The 21,970-nt window shown below is 34.1% G+C and overlaps 1 protein-coding gene across 4 annotated transcripts in view; it reads right to left on the minus strand.

Moving 5' to 3' along the window:
• Window positions 1-21,970, minus strand: part of Mob2 (MOB kinase activator 2) — a 223,189-nt gene that overhangs the window by 114,805 nt on the left and 86,414 nt on the right. Inside the window, exons 1-2 of one of the 4 annotated variants that reach the window (XM_088269688.1) lie at window positions 15,189-15,399; window positions 11,266-11,817 (exon numbers count right to left, since the gene is read on the minus strand). The exons of 2 other annotated variants lie outside the window; for them this stretch is intronic. In XM_088269688.1, the coding sequence (XP_088125814.1) occupies window positions 11,266-11,423 (158 nt within the window). In that variant the 5' untranslated portion in view covers window positions 11,424-11,817; window positions 15,189-15,399. Of the gene's footprint in view, window positions 1-11,265; window positions 11,818-15,173; window positions 15,400-21,970 lie in introns of those variants that run through there. One more of the 4 variants, XM_088269689.1, reaches the window with a different exon arrangement.

Here is a 21,970-nt window from a genome sequence, read left to right on the forward strand (position 1 = left end):
AAAACAAAGTGCATTTAATGCAGAGAGCGATGGGAAGAATGAAATGATGCGACCGGAAGATCGCTGACGGCCATATGGTATTCACCGGAACTTTGCGATGCCAAATGACCTGGGAAGATGCTGTCAATATAGCATGGGGCTTGGAGACGCACATACGTGACAAAATACCCTACTCAGGGAGCAAAGGTGGATGGAAAAAAAAGAAGAAGAATACAGTTAAAACACAATTAGACAGGAAAAGATGGAGGAAGAAGAATTAGGTCCTAATTATGAAATATACAGGCGTATAAATAAATAATCTGCCGCAATGTATGAAAGAAGATAGACATTATAAACAAACAATAAAATTACTACCACGTTTTCAACATACTCGACCGCAATATGTAACGAACAGATTCATGTACGGATGCGAAGGTGAGTCAACAATTATCTGTGTTTAAATCCAATAAATAATGTTGAACGTGGGTTTCACAGACAGACAAGACAGAAGTTTTATTGATTTAAAAATCTAAAAATAAAAAGGTTCTCGGAACCGATCTATCTCAAACGAACCCCTAGATTCATATCTACCTATGTACTATATTGCTACAAAACAGAGATCTATGGAAAGATGGTTGCTGAATGAGTTTCATGGAAGGACAATACGCTGAAAGCGAGATTAGGATGTACTTTACAAATAATATTTCTCTGGTAAAAGATCTTACATTACTTTTAAAAGTAGCATGAATTCGAATAATAAAATAAATGAACATTTTTGTGCCTTAGGCGCAGAATAATTTAAGTAGGAATTTGGTATTGTATTCAGCAAAATAAATTCGTACTTAGATGAAGAACATTTTTCATTTGAAACGGTGGCATTATTCTTCACAGGACCAAGAACTGACCTCAAGATTTTATTTTGCCCCGGGGTTCAATAAAAGTAATTTTGATAATTTCGGGTGAACTAAATAAAATGATAGACCCTACGCGTTTTGAATCAGTTCGATACTAGCTGTATAATTTAATTATTCCATGTGGGGTCAACATTACCGTTGACCCTTTGCACTCCAGAATTCTATGCTTATTATTTTTTTTACCTAGCATCTATTTCTAAAACAATCTAATAAATAAATGTCATATTATAATCTCATATGAGTTTTGTAGTGTAATGTATATTACGTATTTTTTTAGATAAATGCGCCACTTGTCGAGCCAAACTCGATATCATTGCGTATACTTATGGTAAGGGTTAAAATTTACTCAATAATTTAATAAAATCTAGAAATTGATATTCTTATGAATCACGGTAACGATTGGACCATCACCAAAATTGAACGTTATTCGATTTTATTAAAATCTTACTAAAAAATATATAGATTTTTTTAGTTTATGTTGGTAATACACAGGTAATATATTTTAAACGAACAACCGTCAAACAGCTTATATTACTGGAGACGATTTAAGTGAACGGCCGCACTAATAAATAGGAGACTATAATGATAGGCTTCTTTATCATCAGCCACTTTCGCCTTTCAGTAACAATCAGATTATATAAAAAAAAAATAGACCAAGAAACGATAAAATAATTTTACATGGAGAAGCATGTACACAGGCCCAGTATGTACATATGTTACATAGAGGAAGTACTCAAATCACGCTAGCATAACATTTCAGCGCAAACAGATTTAGCAATAAAAATGTTTTTACATTCACAATACAACAATGGTCATTCGGGAAAAGATTAATATAAAAATAATGGGAACATTTTCGTTCTCATTCATCAGCAGTACTTGCTACGTGCAAACATAAATTTACATGCAGACGTTAGAGATTTACCGGATAGCCAACTTTATAAATAAATCGTGTTACGCTATTTGTGCATCTCTTCAGAAATACACCACACATGCTATCCTCGGCAACAGAATGGAATCTCCAAGAAGCGAAATGTTGCCAAAATTAAGAAAACAAGAATGAGAAGAGCTGCAATGTTTATTTAACCGTGAGTTATTAATATAAATATAATTTTATTTTGGTGGTATGTAGATATTGTACGTGGGATTTTAAAAAGGAACATAAACTAATATGAGACCACTATGTATTTGCAAAAAAATAATTAGGAAACAAAAGAGTGCTAAGGGTTAGTTAAGTCGGTCGTCGAAACATCGTTTAAACGTTTCTTCAATGATTTATCTTTTATGGGGATATTCGCAAACATGGAATCCATTCCACCGGAGAACACCGGAGAGGTCACATGTCTGTTCACGTCTGACTAAAAAAATGAATTTAGGATATTTTATGTTTTTTAGAATATTGTATATAGAATTTTTTTAACTCCTTACCTTTCAATAAATCTTTTTTTTCAAAACCATATAATTATTTCGAAGAAACATATTTTCAATGCAAAAACGGTGTTTTAAGGAAAAATAATCAATTACGGATATAGAGAAAATTAAGATGCAACTTAACGAATTATAGACCTTAATTTAGATATCTTCTTTCTTCTTTCTACGTAATTGCGCTTTTAGCACTGTACTACATCGATGCAATATTATCTTCATAAAAAATTGCGAATCAGCCAAATTTATAAATCTTATAAGAAATTGACAGCCAAATTATTATCTTAAATAAATCAATTTCGGATGTGAAAATTAAACAAGATTTGACAGTAGATGCAGTGATGTCAGCTGTTTCACTCGCGAAACAGCTGCTCGGTGTTTGGCTTAATGGTGTACCCAGACGACTGTTTTTTTCTAAAAACGGCATACGATATTGTAAAGAAAAAAATTAGGTTAATTCGTACATGACAGACTTAAATATTAACTAACAATTTGTTAAGTCTGTCCAAATATCTGTGCACTGATATCAGATTTAGATTGACTCTCGAAATGTTGTGGAATATCGCATTTGGTAATAAATGTCTTAAGGTGGAGACTGACCGGAGCATTTCGTCGTAACATAACGACGTGACATCGCTCGCGGCGAGCATCACCGAGCATCCGAAACTATGGATGGAGCGCTCGGCTCGCTGTACTGACTGCCTGAATGCTCGCATCGTAACGTGTTACGTTACGACGAAATGCTCCGGCCAGTCTCCACCTTTACATTACTTTCGCAAAACAATTCGACGATTTGAACCGTACGTAGATAGTACAATACAATTTATATATATAAATTGTATTGTATTAAATTATAAACTTAACTTTACTTTTTGTTATACTTGGGCATGTATTTCGGCTCAACACAGACTTATGCCTAAGGAGCTAAAATGCAGATAAATTATATAAAGATGTTTATTTAAGAAAGAAATAAATAAATAGAAAATTTCTTTATCGCATAAACACACATAAGAGTTCCAAAAATCGTAATAAATATGGTTGTCCAATTATGGACAGAAAGGAATGATAAACAGTAGAGTGATCGCTTAAAATAGCGGTTGACTCGTCAAGTCCTATAAATGTTCAGACTTCAATACTACATACATACCCCCTTAAAAAATCTAATCTCTGTTGAGATATCTATAATATACCATACCATCCACTTGTATCACGAGAAAAATGGTCAATAGACCGTTTTCATTGAAAGATGATTTAGATTAAATATACGTGATTGCGCAGGCGCCAAATGCGGCGGTTCAGTGCCATTCATACACCACATTATATTAGGCCCGACTGAGCACGTGCAATGTAAGAACATTTTTTCTTTTCTTTGTAGATAGTTCATAATAAAATCAACTCGTGTTCTCAATCATCGCGTTCAAAAGTTCACAAAGTTCACAACAAAATAAGACAATAATTATACGTGAAGTAAATCGTTCGTAATTGGAATTAATATCGAAATATTCACAGATTACCCCGAGTCGGTTGGTATTAAACCGAATGCCTCGCGCTTAGTAAATTTCAAAGCTGTAAAGTGCAAAGCCTCTAACATTCACCATAATTTGCACATGTTGTGAAATCTGGTGTAATATTTTGGACCATGCGGTTATTATATTCGCAATAAATCATTATGTATATTGAGCAATTATAAACTGATTGTATTCACGATCAAATTGTATTTCAACTCATTCGGTACATAAATGGATCTTTATATTACAAAACTGCACGAACGTTTTCATAAAGAATTTCAATTTTTAGAAATATCTACTTTGTGGGTTTCGGCTGAAGGTCGAAAGTACCTAATATTGAAAAAGGAAGGAAAGAAGACGCAGTAAAATATTGTAGGGAAAAATGAAACTCAACTCCATCCTATCTTAACCTAATTTGCCATTTACAATGTAAGTTTTACTAAGTAAACACCACTATTTCTTAAAATCTATTGTAACACCTGTTTCGATGCATTCAGCATCATTTTCAAACACCGTATGATGAATGCATCTAAACGCGTGTCGCAATAGATTTTAAGAAATACTGGTTTTTATTAAGTAAAACTTAAATTAAAAATGGATAGATTTTACCACAAAGTGACTGTCGCATCAGTCAATAAAAATATTTTGCCATTTTGTCGATATATATTTTTTACGCACCTTTAGACAGTTCCAAAATCGCAATTTTAAGAAATAATTTCCCACGAAATGTTGGAAAGCTCAATGATTCGTACTGTGTACTGCATGGATAGAATTATATCATCGAATCAAACATTTAGTATCATTTAAAATCCTGCGGAGCGTTGCGCAATCCAATTCACCTTATCAAACGATCGGGCGTTGTGGCTTCCCGCGTCCCGCATATGCCGCGCTCCATTTCCGCCAGTCGGATCGGCTTCTTTGTACCGAACGCGAGAAAAAATACTTAACGAGGTTCTCGATCCGGGAAGTGAGACCAAAGAGGCAGATCCAACTCGGTCGCGATCACAGTTTAAAAAAAAACACACACACACCAAGTAGCCCTGTTTAGTCCATTCTGAAGAAATACGAAAGGGAAATTTAGTTCTCGCATAAAAGGTTTGGCAGTTATTTGAGAGAGAAAAAGGACAAATCGTCCTTATCACAATGGGTCGTAAAGCTATGTGATTGATGAGACAATGCACAGGAACCATAACTTTAAGTCAGGTATAGGAGAGGAGATATAGGGATGAAGCCAAAATGGAAATTTACCACTACCGCGTGGACAAAAGCTCGAGGGTAATATTATAGCCGGCGGTACACCTACACAGCTCACGATCGAAAGGTAAAAAAAAACGAATCCACCTTTGCAGGCGTAGGAAATTGAGACATCGACGATCAACATGTTAATGTTCTAGTATATATTTTTTAAATAATTTTCGTGAGATAAAATTATGCATCTTAAAAGCTTCGCATGATTTCAAAAAAATATTGTAAGTGTCTACATATTTCAAAATAACGATTAACTCCATATATCGTCGTTCTTCTGAATAACTGTCGTGCCTAAGTATTAACATATTTCGCAGAACCTTCCTACAGATATAAAAAAATAGAAGATTTTAATATTAAATCAAATTAAATACCTTTTATACATATTATTTGAAAAAAAAATCACAAAAATACATTTAAAAAATCATACAACGAAAAAACTAACTATTATATCATTCATAAGTATAAACAATGAACAATGAACAACAAAGTCCCTCTCCAAGTAGTATAAGATAATATCTACTTTCAACATATTATGTTGAAAGTAGAAATGTCTATCAAATGAATTAAATTATAATATTTTATTGTATCTGTATTATTAAAAATAAAACAGACATATTGGTGAAGTGTTCTATTCTCTCTGCCTAACCCTGCGGAAATTTACTCACAAGTAGGCACAGGCTATAAACTTAAAAATTGAAAACTGTCCCACACCATTCCCAGATCTGATACACAAGCATCTAGGCTTTCTGACAGACCTTCTACATTTTTTACAAAATTTGAAGCCTAAGAAGGGTCATGATAAGCGGTGTTGCATAAGCCGTAGTCACTTGGACGTTAGGTAATTTTTTTAAATGCCAGCCGCAAGTCACGGAGCGTACAGGGCAAAGCGAACTCAATATAACGAAACGAACGAAATAAGCAAGACGGCACAAGTTGTTAATACTGGTTTCTCGCAGCCAAAAAGTTTGAAACGGGTCCATTGTTGTCACAGGTCAGTCGTTTTAGTTCGGAACGCACAACTGTGATGAACCGTAGTGGCGAGAATAGGCCTTTGTAACCCATACAATTATTATTATTATTATCATTCAAAAGCCTTGGTATTTTTACATTAAAATACAAATCCACTAAAAAATTCAATAGACTGTCAAGGTACAATTTACAATTATACAATAATACGATGTTATCACGTTTACTCCGTTCAATATACTGCGAACAATATCGAGATGCTGACGAAATAGTATTTTTCAAATCGCTGATACTATATTAAAAATATCTTTTAAAAAAACTGTTTTTGTATAATACTAGTGCACACTGTTTTCATTGTGTATAGCATTCATACGTAGCTGATTTTTATACTCGTTATGAGGCAAGCGAGTATGAACATGAGTCGTCGGGGGGACTAAAGCTGAGTTAACACTCGCAAATTATATATTCATACATGGACATTTGTATTTTTTTTTTTTATTACAACCTCACATAAAATATTATGTTATGGTTAAAAAACTTTAAGGGTATGTTTTCAATTACGCAATTATACTTTTAAGCCACTTGACTCATTATTATCAACCATACGCGCTAACGCATATTAAACACTGGGGGAAACGATAGATGTACGCGACTGGCGCGTACGACCAACGTGTTAAACAATCTTAATGGGGTTTTATCACTCAAGAGGAATATCTAATTTAACATACTCAACCTATAAAGGATTTTGTAAGACTTGTTTTGTGTTTATAACAGTCGATATAATTAATATTTTCATTTATCATTTTCTTTTGAAAAATTCGCTTTCGTAAAAACGCTGTTATCGTAAGTTGGTAATGAATGGCGTCACAGAAAAAATGGACTCGTTTTTAAAATTGCTGACATTGCTAAATTATTGGTGGCTATATTTGTTGATGTCTGTGGTCAACGCTCCTACCTCCTCGTTCATATTATAACACAAATGGTAGTGTAGTGGTAAACATACAATCCACACTACTACTATTATAGCTATATAAAGACATTTTGGGATACGCTGCATAACACACCCGATGACGTATACGGACGTCCGTTTTTCGTTTTATTTAAATATCTAAAGCTTCAACCTTAATATCTTCCTTACTTCTCTAAAGATTTCAATAAGAATTTTATTGATAGTGTTGTGATTTTTCATATTTATTTATTAGCCAATAATAAAACATCAAGAGAATGATCCATAGAGATCGAAAATCCACGAGAGTCGAATTATGAATATGTATTTTGCTTTTTCAAGTGGGCGGTGTATATTTTGAGCCAGCAAAGCACCGAGAAAATAAGAAATATAAAAAAATATATTGGATTTGGTAACTACATCATGTGATTCTATTTCAAAAGAGAAACATAAAATATTTTAGAATTTTAAATCAAACACAATTTTGTCACATACATAATATTTATCTCAAGAGTGGTATAAAATCAGTATTTTATTTTTCAATTTAATCATGTCATATCACAAAGAGAATGTCGAAAACAACGAATGTTCACATGTCTCAAAAATGAGTAATGGAAATTACTCATCGGGAATATAATATATGTGATTTATGTATATTATTTATTGATTCGGCATTAACTTTGTGGAATGATATGTTGGTTCTTTTTTTAAAATTAAACACTTGTAATGTACTTAATGAGTTTTATTTTACTACACACAACTAGTTTCGAAAACTTAGATGTTTTCATCAACAGGTTAAAAATTACTGTTTTAATTTTCAGCTGTAGATGAAAACATCTGTTAGTTTTCGAAACTAGTCGTGTATAATAAAATAAAACTTATTAAGTGGTTTATTACAAGTGTATAATTAAAAAAGAATAATTTATGTATATTATATATTTAAATAAATAAATACCAGACAGGCGTGTCGCTTTAGAGACAAAAATGTGCATATTATAATTATTGTAACATATTCTGATCTTATTTTTTGACATCTCATCAAAGATGAAGAAGAATATAAAGTCTGGGCATTTACGGAGCTGACAACCATCATAGGTTGGTTTAAGTGATCACTTTACACACGTGTAACGTTCACCAACTCTACCCATTATTGACAACCACACTACTAAAATTCTTGGAAGTTCTATATTTATATATAAACCAATTTTGAAACATTATTCTTGGATCACTAGAACTTCACTAGAGACATCTATTGGTGAGATGAAAAGAAATAAATCAGCCCCGTAAATGCCCAGATTTCCATATTCTTCTTCATCTTTGATGTCAAAAAATAATATGAAAATAAATCTTGTAATTGGAGATAATCCAGATTTTGTGAACAAGTATTTGGACACACTCAAAATGTTGTATATATATTCTGATCTAATGAAACAGAAAACAATAGCATTCAACTGCTGTAATGAAAACAGTGGCAAGATGCACAGCTGATGTCCGCAAGTAAAGTCACCCGTAGAGGTGTGCAGCGGGCGGTGGGCGCGTATGGAACGTACTCGTATTATCGATTAGCGCACAAGGCCGGACAAAGGAAATAGTGTTGGACAATCGGTTTCACATCAGCTGTTGCACCGCTCTACTACCGACTAACGCGTGCATGTTCAACGGTCGCTGGGCGCTGCACAGTCGGGCCGGATTCATTCTAGATTCACAGTGATCATAATCTCGCTAAATATTGACCCGAGATGAACTACATTTTTAAAACTAATTGAATCGATAAAAAATATGCTTACCATAATATATCCATGTTTGAATTGGTAAATTAAATTTCAGTTTCATGTAAAATAAGTTTTATACATCTGTGGAGTATATTTTACAAACTGATGTTTACAGCGATCTTTAAATACAAAACAAAACAGCTAAATCATAAATAGATTTGATATTTTCAATATTTGATTTGGCAGTCACTTTGTGGTAAAATCTATCTATTTTTAATATAAGTTTTACCGATTTAAGTTAATATTTAAACACACAACTCAATATTTGGCCATTAACACCCTGTACTACGAGTATTAAAAATCAGGTATTTACTAAGCAAAACTTATATTGAAAATGAATACGATTTGTGGATTGAATTATATGTTAATTTGTCCATAAATAAAAATAAGCGTTAATTTTATCCACAAAACATTTTAATGTACTGAGATGAAAAAAACACTTATTTATTGATATTGTTTTACTTTTACTATGTTTTTAAATGGAAATATAACATTAATGCATATTTACAACATTTTGAGTGTGTCCAAATACTTGTTCACAAATTTGGATTTTCTCCACTGAGGAGTTATATTTTCATTTTGACATCTCAACATAGATGAAGAAGAATATGGAAGTCTGGGTATTACAGGGCTAACGACCTATCAAAGGCTGGTTAAGTGATCACAGCATACACGTACAACATACACCATTTGTGTCGTAGGTTGGTTAAGTACAACACAAATCTGGGTTTTCTCCACTGAGGAGTTATATTTTCATTTTGACATCTCAACATAAATGAAGAAGAATATGGAAGACTGGGTATTACAGGGCTAATGACCTATCATAGGCTAGTTAAGTGATCACTTTACAAACGTGCAAAATTCAACATTCACCATTCATAAGGGTATATTATGTTTTTATACAGCTGCATTTTAATCGAATGGCATACGACTTTCATCGGTATAATGGCACAGTAAGCGTAATGACGAGTATCGTTTGAAAGAACACTAATTTAAAGTAAAGCAGGTATTGCACGGTAGAGCACACGTTTTTATCACTGAAAAGCTCAGTATTGCGATGTGCATTTAGAAGTAATGAAACATTTATACACGGACCGACTGAAACTATTATTTTGTCGGCTAATTCACTTCGCCTACTATCTAGAAGTTTCTAATTACCACATAATTTATTGCTTGCTATCTAATTGAAGGTATTAATTGCATAAACGATCGAGGCTGTTACAAAGACAATATTTCTTAAAGAACAATAGGACCAATAAGCAAGTAACAAACGGTTGACAATTAAATGCGAACATTTTACAAACTGCAAACGTACTCGTATTTCTACCGATAATTCGATTAGTCGTGTGAATAATATATGGTTATACAGGAAAATGTATTACGTACAAAAATGTTTAATTTATGGCAATAATTACTGTCATCCGACGAGGTCGAGTCGAGAACTTGGCAAATAAACCGTAATGCGAAAAGGCTACTCGTAATGGAAACTATTGAAATTGCAATACTTAATAGATTAGCGATGCTTTATTCCGAAACTCTTGTCGGTAAGAACTTACCGCACAGGAAGGAAAAGTGACGAAACATTAAATAACTAACTTCTGGGACCTTTAACCGGTTATTTGTGACTTGAACCCTAATAAATCTGCAGGTGTATATAAAGTAAATAACTTACCCGATCTCGTGCGAGATAAAGTATTCAGTTTAGTAGGTACGAGTACGGTGCGTAATTTCATTGTATGATTTTTGTGTGGAAATCCAGGTACTACGAATGCAGGTCAACATGATACACTCATCCCGTAAAGTGTAACAAAAAAACGTCCGGTAAGTACCCAATAAAATTCACTCGGTAACAACGGTTAAAACATCTGGCTTCGCTGATACTAATTTTAGTTCCAGCAGTGGGTACTGTGCCGGTAAGCAATTCTTGCACTGGGTATTCTAATTTTTTAATTGAATCACGCGAAAGCCAATTACGTTTTAATGAAATTATAAATAAAGGTACGCACAACGTCGTATGTATGAACAAGGCTTGGATGAAAAGGAAGGTTGTTTTTAAGGGAGTTAAGGGCAGAGACTTAATAAAATAAATTCACGTTTCATGCATTCGTGAAAGCCTGGGTGTAAGTAACTGACATCAATGGTAAGGTAGAGGAAAGACAGTTGAGACGGTATGGGCATATAAGACGAAGAGAACCTGAACATATTGTAAACCAGGCGATTGCCATGGATATTCCTCGAAAAACATCTAGAGGAAGACCGAAAAATTCACGGATGCTACACAAAGATAATAGATGACGTTGTATACGATAGAAAGACCTACATAGAGGAAGACCAAAAAAATCACGGATGCTACCATGATTCGAAGGCTTAGCCTAGATGACGTTGTATATGATACAAGGACCTATTTTAACCTGAGGACGAGGAGAGCTGACTCCGAGAGTCTACAAAGACGACAAGTTGGGATGGAGCCAGGAAGAAGAAGGAGGAGAAGAAGGAAGTTGCAGACTTACGCAACGAGTCCGCCGAGGAAGGCGACCGGCCCCCCGCCGATGAGGCGGATCTTCCTGTGGCAGGTGTCGAAGAGCGAGAGGCGCGGCGGCGCGGGCGGCAGCCCCAGCAGCGCGGCGGGGGCGCCCACGGGCTGGTGGTGCGCGGGGGAGCGCAGCATGCTGGGCGGGGGCGGGGGCGCAGGGCGCAGGGCGCGGGGCGCAGGCTAGCACGGGCGGCCCGGCCTCGGGCGCGGCCGCATCCTACGGACGACACGACACGACACGAACGTTCCCCTTATTCACTGCCGTATCATAAAACGCCGCCGTTCGTTTACAAAACTTTGCACTGAATAAAAAATACAAGGCGATGTTGACGGTTTTTTCAAACACTGTTTACCTAATATCGTTCACCATTTGCGCAGGTGTACCGTACTGTGTAGTCAACTACCTCCGAGTCTTCGCAAGATTTTGCCACAGAATAAAAAATATGCGTAAGCTTCTATATCGCTCAATATTTTTATTGAATTATATTCTTGTTGTTGCGGTATAAATATCGAAAACTATGATATGTACCTGGGGAAAAATATCGTCGTTTAAACATGTATTCGTAACACATTTATTTGGAAAAAATAATACCTCCGGTGTATTGTTCACTCACTGGGCGCGTGCCGAACGAAGTTTTACTTTTACCATCACGCAATTGTTATTCTGAAGCATCATTCATCACCTTAGTTTACAAAATTATTATTACGTGAATAAACGTATTATTACTATGTACGTTGCTACATAGCTTCAGGTGACTATATACCTGGCGATATTCTCCGAATTTTTAAGCAGAGTACATTTATAATAATATGTACACCATTATTACCAGTACTTTAATAAAAAAATTACAAATTACAGCACAAATTATATTGCTGATTGCGCATTTTTAATTCCTAACACATTTGGTAAAGTAGCTTTGTCAGCAAGCAGAATTGCCGAATTTGGAGTGGAAAAAACCTAGAAGCCTTTGTCGAGACGCCCTTATATCCATTAAAAGTCCACTGTTTGGTGTGCTTTATGGGCAGGTGAAATCATAAGCCCATATTTTTTTAAAAGACGATGTCGTCCAGAATGTTACGGTCAATGGAGAGCGCTACAGAACCATGATTACTGACTTCTTCGTACTTCAGTTGAATGACATTGATGTGACAGAGCTGTGGTTTCAACACGATGTCGCAATATGCCACACCGCGTGTGCCACCATAAATTTAATGCGGGAAATTTGAATTTGTATACCTCTAAAAAAAACACCGTTTACAAAAAAAGTAACGAAGCCATTCCAATCAGGTATCCGAAAAAGTAACAGTTACCCATTGAACACATCTCGAACTTATAGTAAGTATGTAAGTAATATACATGTGACATTCAATTCGACAGAAGCCACAATACTGAAGGAAATTATAGTCCGGTGGAAATGCGTCATACTAAGTACAATAGATACGTGTTGACCCGAGCGACAGATTACCCTTGGTGTATTGAAAAATGCTTATCAATGAAAAAATACGTCACAGAATTACACGTTACGACGCGCCATTTGTAAACGGCTCGTATAATATTTTAGTCGATTTTTATGTGTTATTTATATGAAATTGATTTGTAAAGAGAATAAAGAAATACACATAATATGCGGCGAATAAAACACTATCTACGCAGAATTTTCAAAATGAACGACACAAAATGCGCCATTCAAAGTTAGTGCTGTATTCGCACATCGAATTTCGAATAGCTGTCATTTTTTCAGAAGTATCACATAATACTTTAAGTGCATAGTGATAATTTTTCCATCACTCACGTGTGAAATACTATCTGCAATCTAAAAGCTTTATACCTCGCATATGTTTCACAAGGTACTTACCAATATATATATATATATATTTTTTTTTTTTAAATAATACCAATAAATTTTAATTTCGGTACTGCATCTATTAATTAAAGTAAGCACAAATAATAAATATATTTACTATAAAATTTTCTCTCTAAACTGCGTATGCTACGTAAACAGCGGTATTTAAAGTTTTAGAAAATCAGAAAAGAAAGGCGTAAATACTTCTTAACTTCTTATTTATCCAAAATTTTCTCCTGTTTAAATGAATAAAATATATTTAAAAAAACAAACAACGAAAACATATTCCAAACTTTCTCCAGGAGAGTATTGCACAGGGAGTATTTTATTTAGGGCACGTCGATCAGCTACAAAATATTTATTCCCTCCCAAATAACACGGTATATAGATAAACAATATGTAGGGCAAGGAAATACCGAAGTAACTACAGAAAGATAAGACGTTTTCCGTTTACGAGTTATGTAGGTAATTTCATTGTTTGATTAGAGAACAAGATTAAAATAAATATATTTTTATTTACATTGTTTACCACGATATATCACCATTATTTATTATGTTTGCCACGATATGGCCGCCTTATCAACTTGTTAACCACGATACAACCGCTTTAAAACGTTGATCTATTTCAATAATGAGGTATCTTTCAGCAATCTGTTTAACATAATATGTATGACTGAAATACACATAAACCAAGAATTCATTTATATTAATTTTTAATTAATGTTTTACTTAGTAAATACCACTATTTCTTAAAATCTACTGTGACACGTGTTTCGATGCATTCCGCATCATTTTCAAACACCGTGATGTATATTAAACGTTTTATTTCAACCTTAACGTTGTGCATATATAAATCTACACATTAAACGCCAAATCAATAAATAAATCGACATATGTTGGTTGAAAAATAAAATAAAGAAAAATCTTTGCAAAGATGCACTTTACGTATCCCAACCTCCCAAAACATGTTATCGAAATACGCTTAATCTTGCATGGGGCAGCAACATATTTATAATACGAAGCATGAAAATGCATTTCACTAAAATATAAGTTAGTTTCATAAATATTTTTTTTAGTTATCGCTAATAAACATTAATTTTTCAAATTCAATATTTCAATGAATAAGAAAATACCCGATCGGATGCATATAAAGCATTTCCTTGCAATTAAAATATTCTTACTACGTTTCAACGTTAAATCAACAAACATCCGCGAGACGCCAGCAGTTAAAAGCTCATATTGCGTAGCAACTTCCACGACGCAGGAGAGAGCTTTAAGCGTAATTTTCTCGCTATTTTTATAGACTTGGCTAATTGTACGTATTTTTTTCAATTACGTGAACTATAAACAAAGCGAAACATTCGTTATAACGGTCTGTTTGTTGTGTAGTCCGAGCGCAATGTAGCCACTAGAGGTTGGGCTGGAGAGCCGCGGAGGGGCGAGCTTCGCGGGAGTTGCACTTTTTTAAGAAGATTACATCGTAAGAAAGTTTCGAGATGTGGTTACAAGGGCCACTGGCCTCGGGCGAGCGATCGAAATAGCCGTCTTCGCGATTGTCGAATATCACGCAATCACGGTTCGTGGATATAATTATCTCCGACAATGAAGCGAAACAACGGTCGTGCCGCATGCCTCGGGAGTCGAACAATACAGCGGAGACTAGATGTCACAACATTAATGTGCAAAGGCAAATAGCCGCAAGTTAAAAACAGGAGTTTTGATATAAACGAGTTTAAAGTTAACTTAAAATGATGTTTTTAGCCAATACATGTATCAAATTAATACAACTTTGCGGCTTCTTGGATAATTAATATATCGGTAAAGGAAAGAGATAGAGAAAAATCTGTGATTGTATATGACAAGAGTCCAATTATAAGAATGCTTTCGAGAATGAGTCGTATTACGCCAAACAGCCACAACTTGAGTTACAGCTAGTTGCCTTTACACATTAGAACACCACTCGATAGCACGCCGACGGGAAAACAACAAAAACAAAGCTTTTCTCCCAAAACCGCATAAATAACATCAAAAAAACTTTCACTGAAAAAATACTAACTATCTAGTAAAGCTTCTATAACAGCACTGTCGCGTATGTATATATATATGTGTAATGGAGGGATGCGGAAAACACGAGTGTCGCCTGAAATCGGCGCAATGTTATGAAATTCGAATGCCGGCACTGAAACGTCAGTATGACAGTCTCTCGGTGCGACGCGAGACTAGCGCTTAGCGCGGCAACTTCACTGCGGCGCGGCCGAGAGGGCACTGCCGCAGCACAGCTGATGCCCGAGACGCGCGCACGCGCCACAGTGAAGCATCCGGCACTTAGTAAAAATGTACAACCACCAGACAAGAATAACACCCTTTCAATATGACTCTTTTTACAAACTGTCGAGATTTCCTCTCCGTTTACTAGGCGCCGCGAGTCCCGGTTGGACCCGCAGTGCCTGCGCGCCGACGTATGGTCTGATCTACTCAAAACCGAGCAAAAGGTAAAGCTTCGTACGAAGAACACAACATCCCGAGATTTGAATTTTAACGTTACTCGATGAGTCAAAATCGGTCAAGCCTGTTTCTGTACCCGGTTTGAATTAACGATCTATGTACGTACGAAAGTGAGTTTAGGAAGATGGCACGCGGTGTCGGATTGGGCTAAGCCCATAAACATCGTGAAACGCCACGAGTTTTTTTTTAAATAGTAGATATGCCTCATACGAGTATACTTACTGTATAGTATTACGTGTATAACAAATACAGTGAAATTAAAGAATTATGAACAAATATACATAATAGTGTTAGATAATAAGGCAAAAATATACCTGAAGTAGTAAAGCCTAACAAACTATGCGAAAAAGCACGGGTAAATTTATCTGAAACATTTGGACCAACTTTGAGTTTTAAGATGTTAATTTAACATAGCAAAATTTGGTCATATTGATATAAAATACAATATAAAATTAGATTACAATCGATTTCACAATATTTTTAGTGTGTCACGAAAGTTTCAGTAATTACATATTTTTTAAACTAAATTCAAATATAGATGATGCCGAAGGATGCGCGATATACTTTTAAATGAAGCACAAATATTAATTTCCACAAATAAATTGAAAAAAGTGAATTTTACAATGTGTGGAAAGTGATCAATAAAACCAGCCTATGACAAGTCTTAAGCCATGTAAATGCAAAGACTTGTTAATTTATCAATAAAAAAAATCTTGATTAAATTTCGAAAGTTTTGAAATGTTGTTTTTTTAGTGAAAGGTCACGTAAGGAAAATAAAATCATTATTTATTTAATTTATTAGCATACTAAAATACATTGTGCCTAGTAACATGTACTTCGTCTCACTAAGAGTAGCCCGTATTGGGTCGAAATATTTACATATTCATGTTACAATACAATAATCCTGATCCTGAGGTAGTAAACTTGATCAGATATAAAATGAACAGTATGAAAACGGACAAAATCCGAAATGTTTGCATTGATTATGAAATTTGTTCCCAAACGATTCCCAATAACGTGAGAAGTGGAAACCCTCGTAAAGAACAAATGTCCCTTACTGAAACACTTTCAGCGGTGTTTGCAAAATACCCCGAAAAGGGTGTAGATTTTTAGAAGACAGTATTACAGTAAGGTAAGAAAAATGTACGTATCTTAGAGAAATTTAAGAATATTAAATTATTCGACCGTACTTGTTCTAAAGTTTTTCTTATGGTGGATAGAACTTTTACGACTCATAGGCCCATTTGAATGGCTAGTATCCCAATTTGGTAACAATCAATAGCGCATAAAACAATTCGTACCATAAGTAGATCAAAATTAAAGTGTGACAATAGTTTGCGTTTGTTGAAATCTATATTGCACGAAAACTGTATTTACCTCCTAATAGATATATAACAGAGGCAACCAATGACAGGGCTTCCGACCTGTTATAGACTGGTTTAAGAGATCACTTTGTACAATAATTAATATTGATAATTCTGCTCATGATTGAATTTTGACAGTCGATAATTAACAATCGAGTTCGAATGACACACTGTATAACGTGTAAATCCCAGAACATCATTTTTCTCCTTTCAGAAAACTTCTTTGAGTGTATTAGATATGTGTAAAAAAATTGTTTGACTGGGCTTCTTAAATTTTTCACTCTTAACATTCGTGCGAATGATAGTTTTCTTGGTGAAAATGGGCGTAATTTAGGTTTATATTAAGAAAAATACGAATACATTTAAAACGATTCTTCAAGTATAAAAGCATCAATGTGGAGTTATAGACAACGCATGTCACGCACTAGTAACGTCACGCGACATCAGCTGATCGGCCAACCGGTGAAGCGGAGAAGGGTGGGCGGCCGTGGGCGGAAGAATGCCCACCTAAATTATATACCACAGCCTGTACTGCCACAGGGACCTGCCTATAAACCTTCCAGAATATTCTTGTAAATTCCACAACGATAACCCATTTCATAATTTCATAAAACTTGCAGGGCAGTAAAAAAAAACAAAGCACCTTGGCGTAAAAATAACCGTGTTTTTTTTATTCGCGTACTGTGATAGATCTACGATCATCGTATTTCATTTTATATATAGAATATCTTACCCAAAAACTAACAATATATAATAAAAAAAATCAGTTACATTGCATATGTGAAATTAGGAAAAAAAATAAACATTGATACTAGTCAAAACGAAGAGAAGAAGTTAAAAGAACCTTAAATATTGTATTTACAAAAAATTAAATAAAATCACAAAATAAGACCAACAATGTATGTACAATTGCAATATTAATATCGGATTGAGATCATTAATTGAGTCAGCAGTCACATTGTTGTAATTAATATATATCCCTTTTTAATTTATGTTTTACTTGGTAAATACCACAACATATTGCATTAAATCCTTCCTGTTCCCAACACAGTTTAAAATAAAATATGTTTTTAGCTAGAAGAAACAAAATCCACAAATTGATCTATAAGCCTTGTACATAATAAGCAAGGTGAATAATAAATACAAATCCCATCTAAAAAAATATTATATTGTAATTGATTCTAGATACTACAAATGCATTTATCAATTGACGGGCAACATCAACTGGCAGATTCTTGCAAATGCTTTTAATTTACCTTAGCTGATAAAAAGCTTATATTTTCAATATAGCAGATACGATTTCCTAAATAGTTTTTTTGTGAAATTTCTGCGATATCCGAATGCGAAAGTATCAAAATAACAACAAAAAAAACGTTAGTTACACGATCTGAGTTTAGTACGTCAGCATTGCGTTGGCAACCGGCTCACGAAAACAAAAGATTTCCAACGTATCGACTCAAAGACCCTAATCTGGCATATCTGGGTGATGGGAACGCCAGGCGGCACCGAGGAAAAAGCATCGCATAAAGATCAAACGAAAGAAAATTGACAACATTTTGAGTGTGTCCAAATACTTGTACACAAATCTTTTGCTGCTCACTCCGAATATAATAGTTTAAACCCTCCACTAAATGAAGGGGTATCGATATTTTTCAATTTTTACGGAAAAGCATAAGAAAATTTACATAAAGTACATTTTAACAAGGGCGATCAAATGTTTTTGTTTTTTTTAATACTTGTGTATTAGAAATGACTCTTTTTTCATTCTTTTTTTAAAATTAAACACTTGTGATAAACCACTCAATGAGTTTTATTTCATTAAACACGACTAGTTTAAAAACTAACAGATGTTTTCATCTACAGGTGAAAAGTGAAACTGACTTTTCATCTGTAGATAAAATCATCTGTTAGTTTTCGAAACTAGTCGTGTTTAATGAAATATAACTCATTAAGTGGTTTATTACCAGTGTATAATTAAAAAAAAAACAACATGTCATTTCACACAGTTAATGCCGAATCAATAAATAATATAAAAGATGATAGTGAAATTCTAGTTATTCAAGAACAATGTTTCGAAATTGGATCGTATATATAGAACTTCCAAGAATTTTAGTTGTCAATCATGGGTAGAATTGGTGAATGTTACACGTGTGTCAAGTGATCACTTAACAAGCCTATGATGGACGTAAGCCCCGTAAATGCCCAGACTTCCATCTTTGTTGGGACTTCTTCTTCATCTTTGTTGAGACGTCAAATATATAAAAAGAAAATTGCATTCGACACAAAGCACATTTTCCGAGTAAGTGCCGCTTGTTCAGAGGCCGAGTTTTAGCGGCTCTGCCGTGCACGCAGAAAGGTAAAACGGTAAAAGAAGGGCAAAGTGTGAACGAAATGCGTGATGACGCCGTTATGGTCGTGAGAAAATACTTAAAACAATAAATAAATAAATACGGCTAAATTATTCCACGTTGCGCGACTAACGGTGAACGCACTACCTAATTTAACATTAAGAATTCGAATAATGAAATAACCGATTACATTAGTATAAAATCCTGATCTCTGAAATCACCACTATAGAGCAGTGACTGTATGATCAGTTTTGTGCTTGTTTATCCATGAAAATTTAAAGCTATTCACCGATTGTTTTGAGATTTTGAACGTTGCATTCAAATACGCCCGTGTTTTAATATATCTGCATATAAATAAAAATGTTCGTTTGTTCGTAATCTTAAATCTCTGAAAGTACACAGATTGCTTTAAAGTTTTAACACACCGTTGGGTTCGAATTTTATACGGCATGCTTTCATTTTAAGTGGTTTTTAACGTAATGGCAGCGCCACCTATTGAACGTAACACCAAGTCACGCGATACTACAACATTGCTCAAGAAGGACAGCGTGCTTCTTGACAGCTGCTGTCACTAAGAATTTCAATAATATTTTGAGTGTGTCCAAATACTTGTTCACAAATCTGGATTATTTCCAATTATGGGAGTTATTTGTTGAGATGTCAAAGAATAATAAGAATTTCAATGTTTTCGATTGCATTTTTTGACCTACACTTTTTTAATATTTTCATGGCTTCACAAGTGTTGTAATATACGTAATAGAAACGTGTGCATCTATTTTAATTATTTTCCATTCAACCAGACAGAGCCACAGCAACGCGTAGCCAGGTATAGCTAGTTCCCAAACAAAATAAGTAAAAAAACTTCAAGAATGGCTAACAAATTTCAACTTTGTACTTTCGGACGGCTCCATAAAAGTAGGTATATAAAATTCCTGATTTCCCACACATTTTGATGTTTCTATTAAAATATTCCCTATCGGCTGTTCCGAGGGATAAAATAAAACAAATGCGATGCCCTAAAATCACGCATTAGGATATTAATATATTATCGGGTCAATAGTGGATCATAATACAAGAGGAAAATAAGCAATTACGATGTTTAAACCTTCAGAAAAGAAACCCGCTAGTGATTTATGGTAATTAGGATACAACCGTTAAAATTACATAATTATTAAGAAATGTTGTTAGGTTCATACAATTAAATACGTGTGTAAATTATTCCTAACCTTTTGAATGTCTCACCCATTAATAGAAACGAGAAAAAATTACAAAGTTAATTAAGAGAATACAAGCAACATTAAATTACCAAAGGAAAAAAAAACATTCATAGATTCGCATAAAACGAAGTCTTATGTATGTGGGTACAACATTTTGAGTGTAATATTTATTTATTTTTATATTTTTTATTTTTTATTAATTTATCATTTTATTTTCTGCTAATCATAAGCTTCACAAAACAGTTAAAAAAAATTCAGGCGGGTCTCCAGTATGTAATTTAATTAAGGATTCAGACCTAACATACAAATAAAAGAGTCTCTGCTTAATAAAAGCTTTCCGTATTCCAAAATGGATGGCTGTTGTGAATGTAATGTATCACGAGAATTATCAATATATCTAGCAGCTCCTAATATTTGAGTGGTGTGGTTGATTAATCAATCATGGGTAGAATTGGTGAATGCTACACGTGCGAAAAGTGATCACTTAACCAAGTCTATGACGGACATAAGCCCTGTAAATAACCAGACTTCCATATTCTTCTTCATCTACGTTGAGATGTCAAAAATGTTTTATGTATTTCTTTCAGTTAACGTTTTTTTTTCATAAAATAGAATTATTTTCATTTTCACATACGAAACGTGAAAATGTTAACGCATAGATATTATTAGCACATACATTTTCAACAAATAATAATGGTCATAAAAGTATTTATAGTATAACAATAACGAAATAATGTGGCAATATCACAAACAACTTTCTTCTATGCAAATGTCTAATGTTCAATTTGTCAAAGAAATATAAAAAAAAGAAATATCGCAAAGATATAAAAACGTGTCGAAGCACAAAGAAATGTTTGTAGTGGAGAAAGCATTTCAAGTTATTGTACACTTCTTAATTGTGGTTAATTCACGCCAAATACCGACAATACAAAGGTATTAGAATGGTCAAGTGGGATTCGTCTGTTTCCATAATATGTAGTGAGAGGGGATGTATAGTGTATATAATCGATCAGGCACAAAAGAATAAATGCAATGTTGCGAAATAACTTTCTTTATCTTCCACCCGAACCAAAAGGATATTCCGCAAAGCTTTTAGGAAAGAGAAGAAAGCTTTAACGAATTCTTTGTGTATGTATTGGATTTCGAGAATGTAAACAAACATTATAATATTACGTACGTATAATATGTTACAAAGTAGGTGAAATAAAATATATAAATTAAAACTTAAGAATTTAGATATGAAGTGATCGATTTTTTTTAGAAAAAGGAGTGTTATTTTTACATTTGAAATACGGTAGCGAAACAACATTTAAACGATCTCAAAAGTATACGAGTATTAACAAACATTATAATATTACGTACGTATAATATGTTACAAAGTAGGTGAAATAAAATATATAAATT

Source organism: Brachycentrus maculatus, unplaced genomic scaffold, assembly GCF_059751285.1.
Source record: "Brachycentrus maculatus isolate JH-2025_06_01 unplaced genomic scaffold, ASM5975128v1 h1tg000361l, whole genome shotgun sequence".
NCBI classification, from domain to species: domain Eukaryota; kingdom Metazoa; phylum Arthropoda; class Insecta; order Trichoptera; family Brachycentridae; genus Brachycentrus; species Brachycentrus maculatus.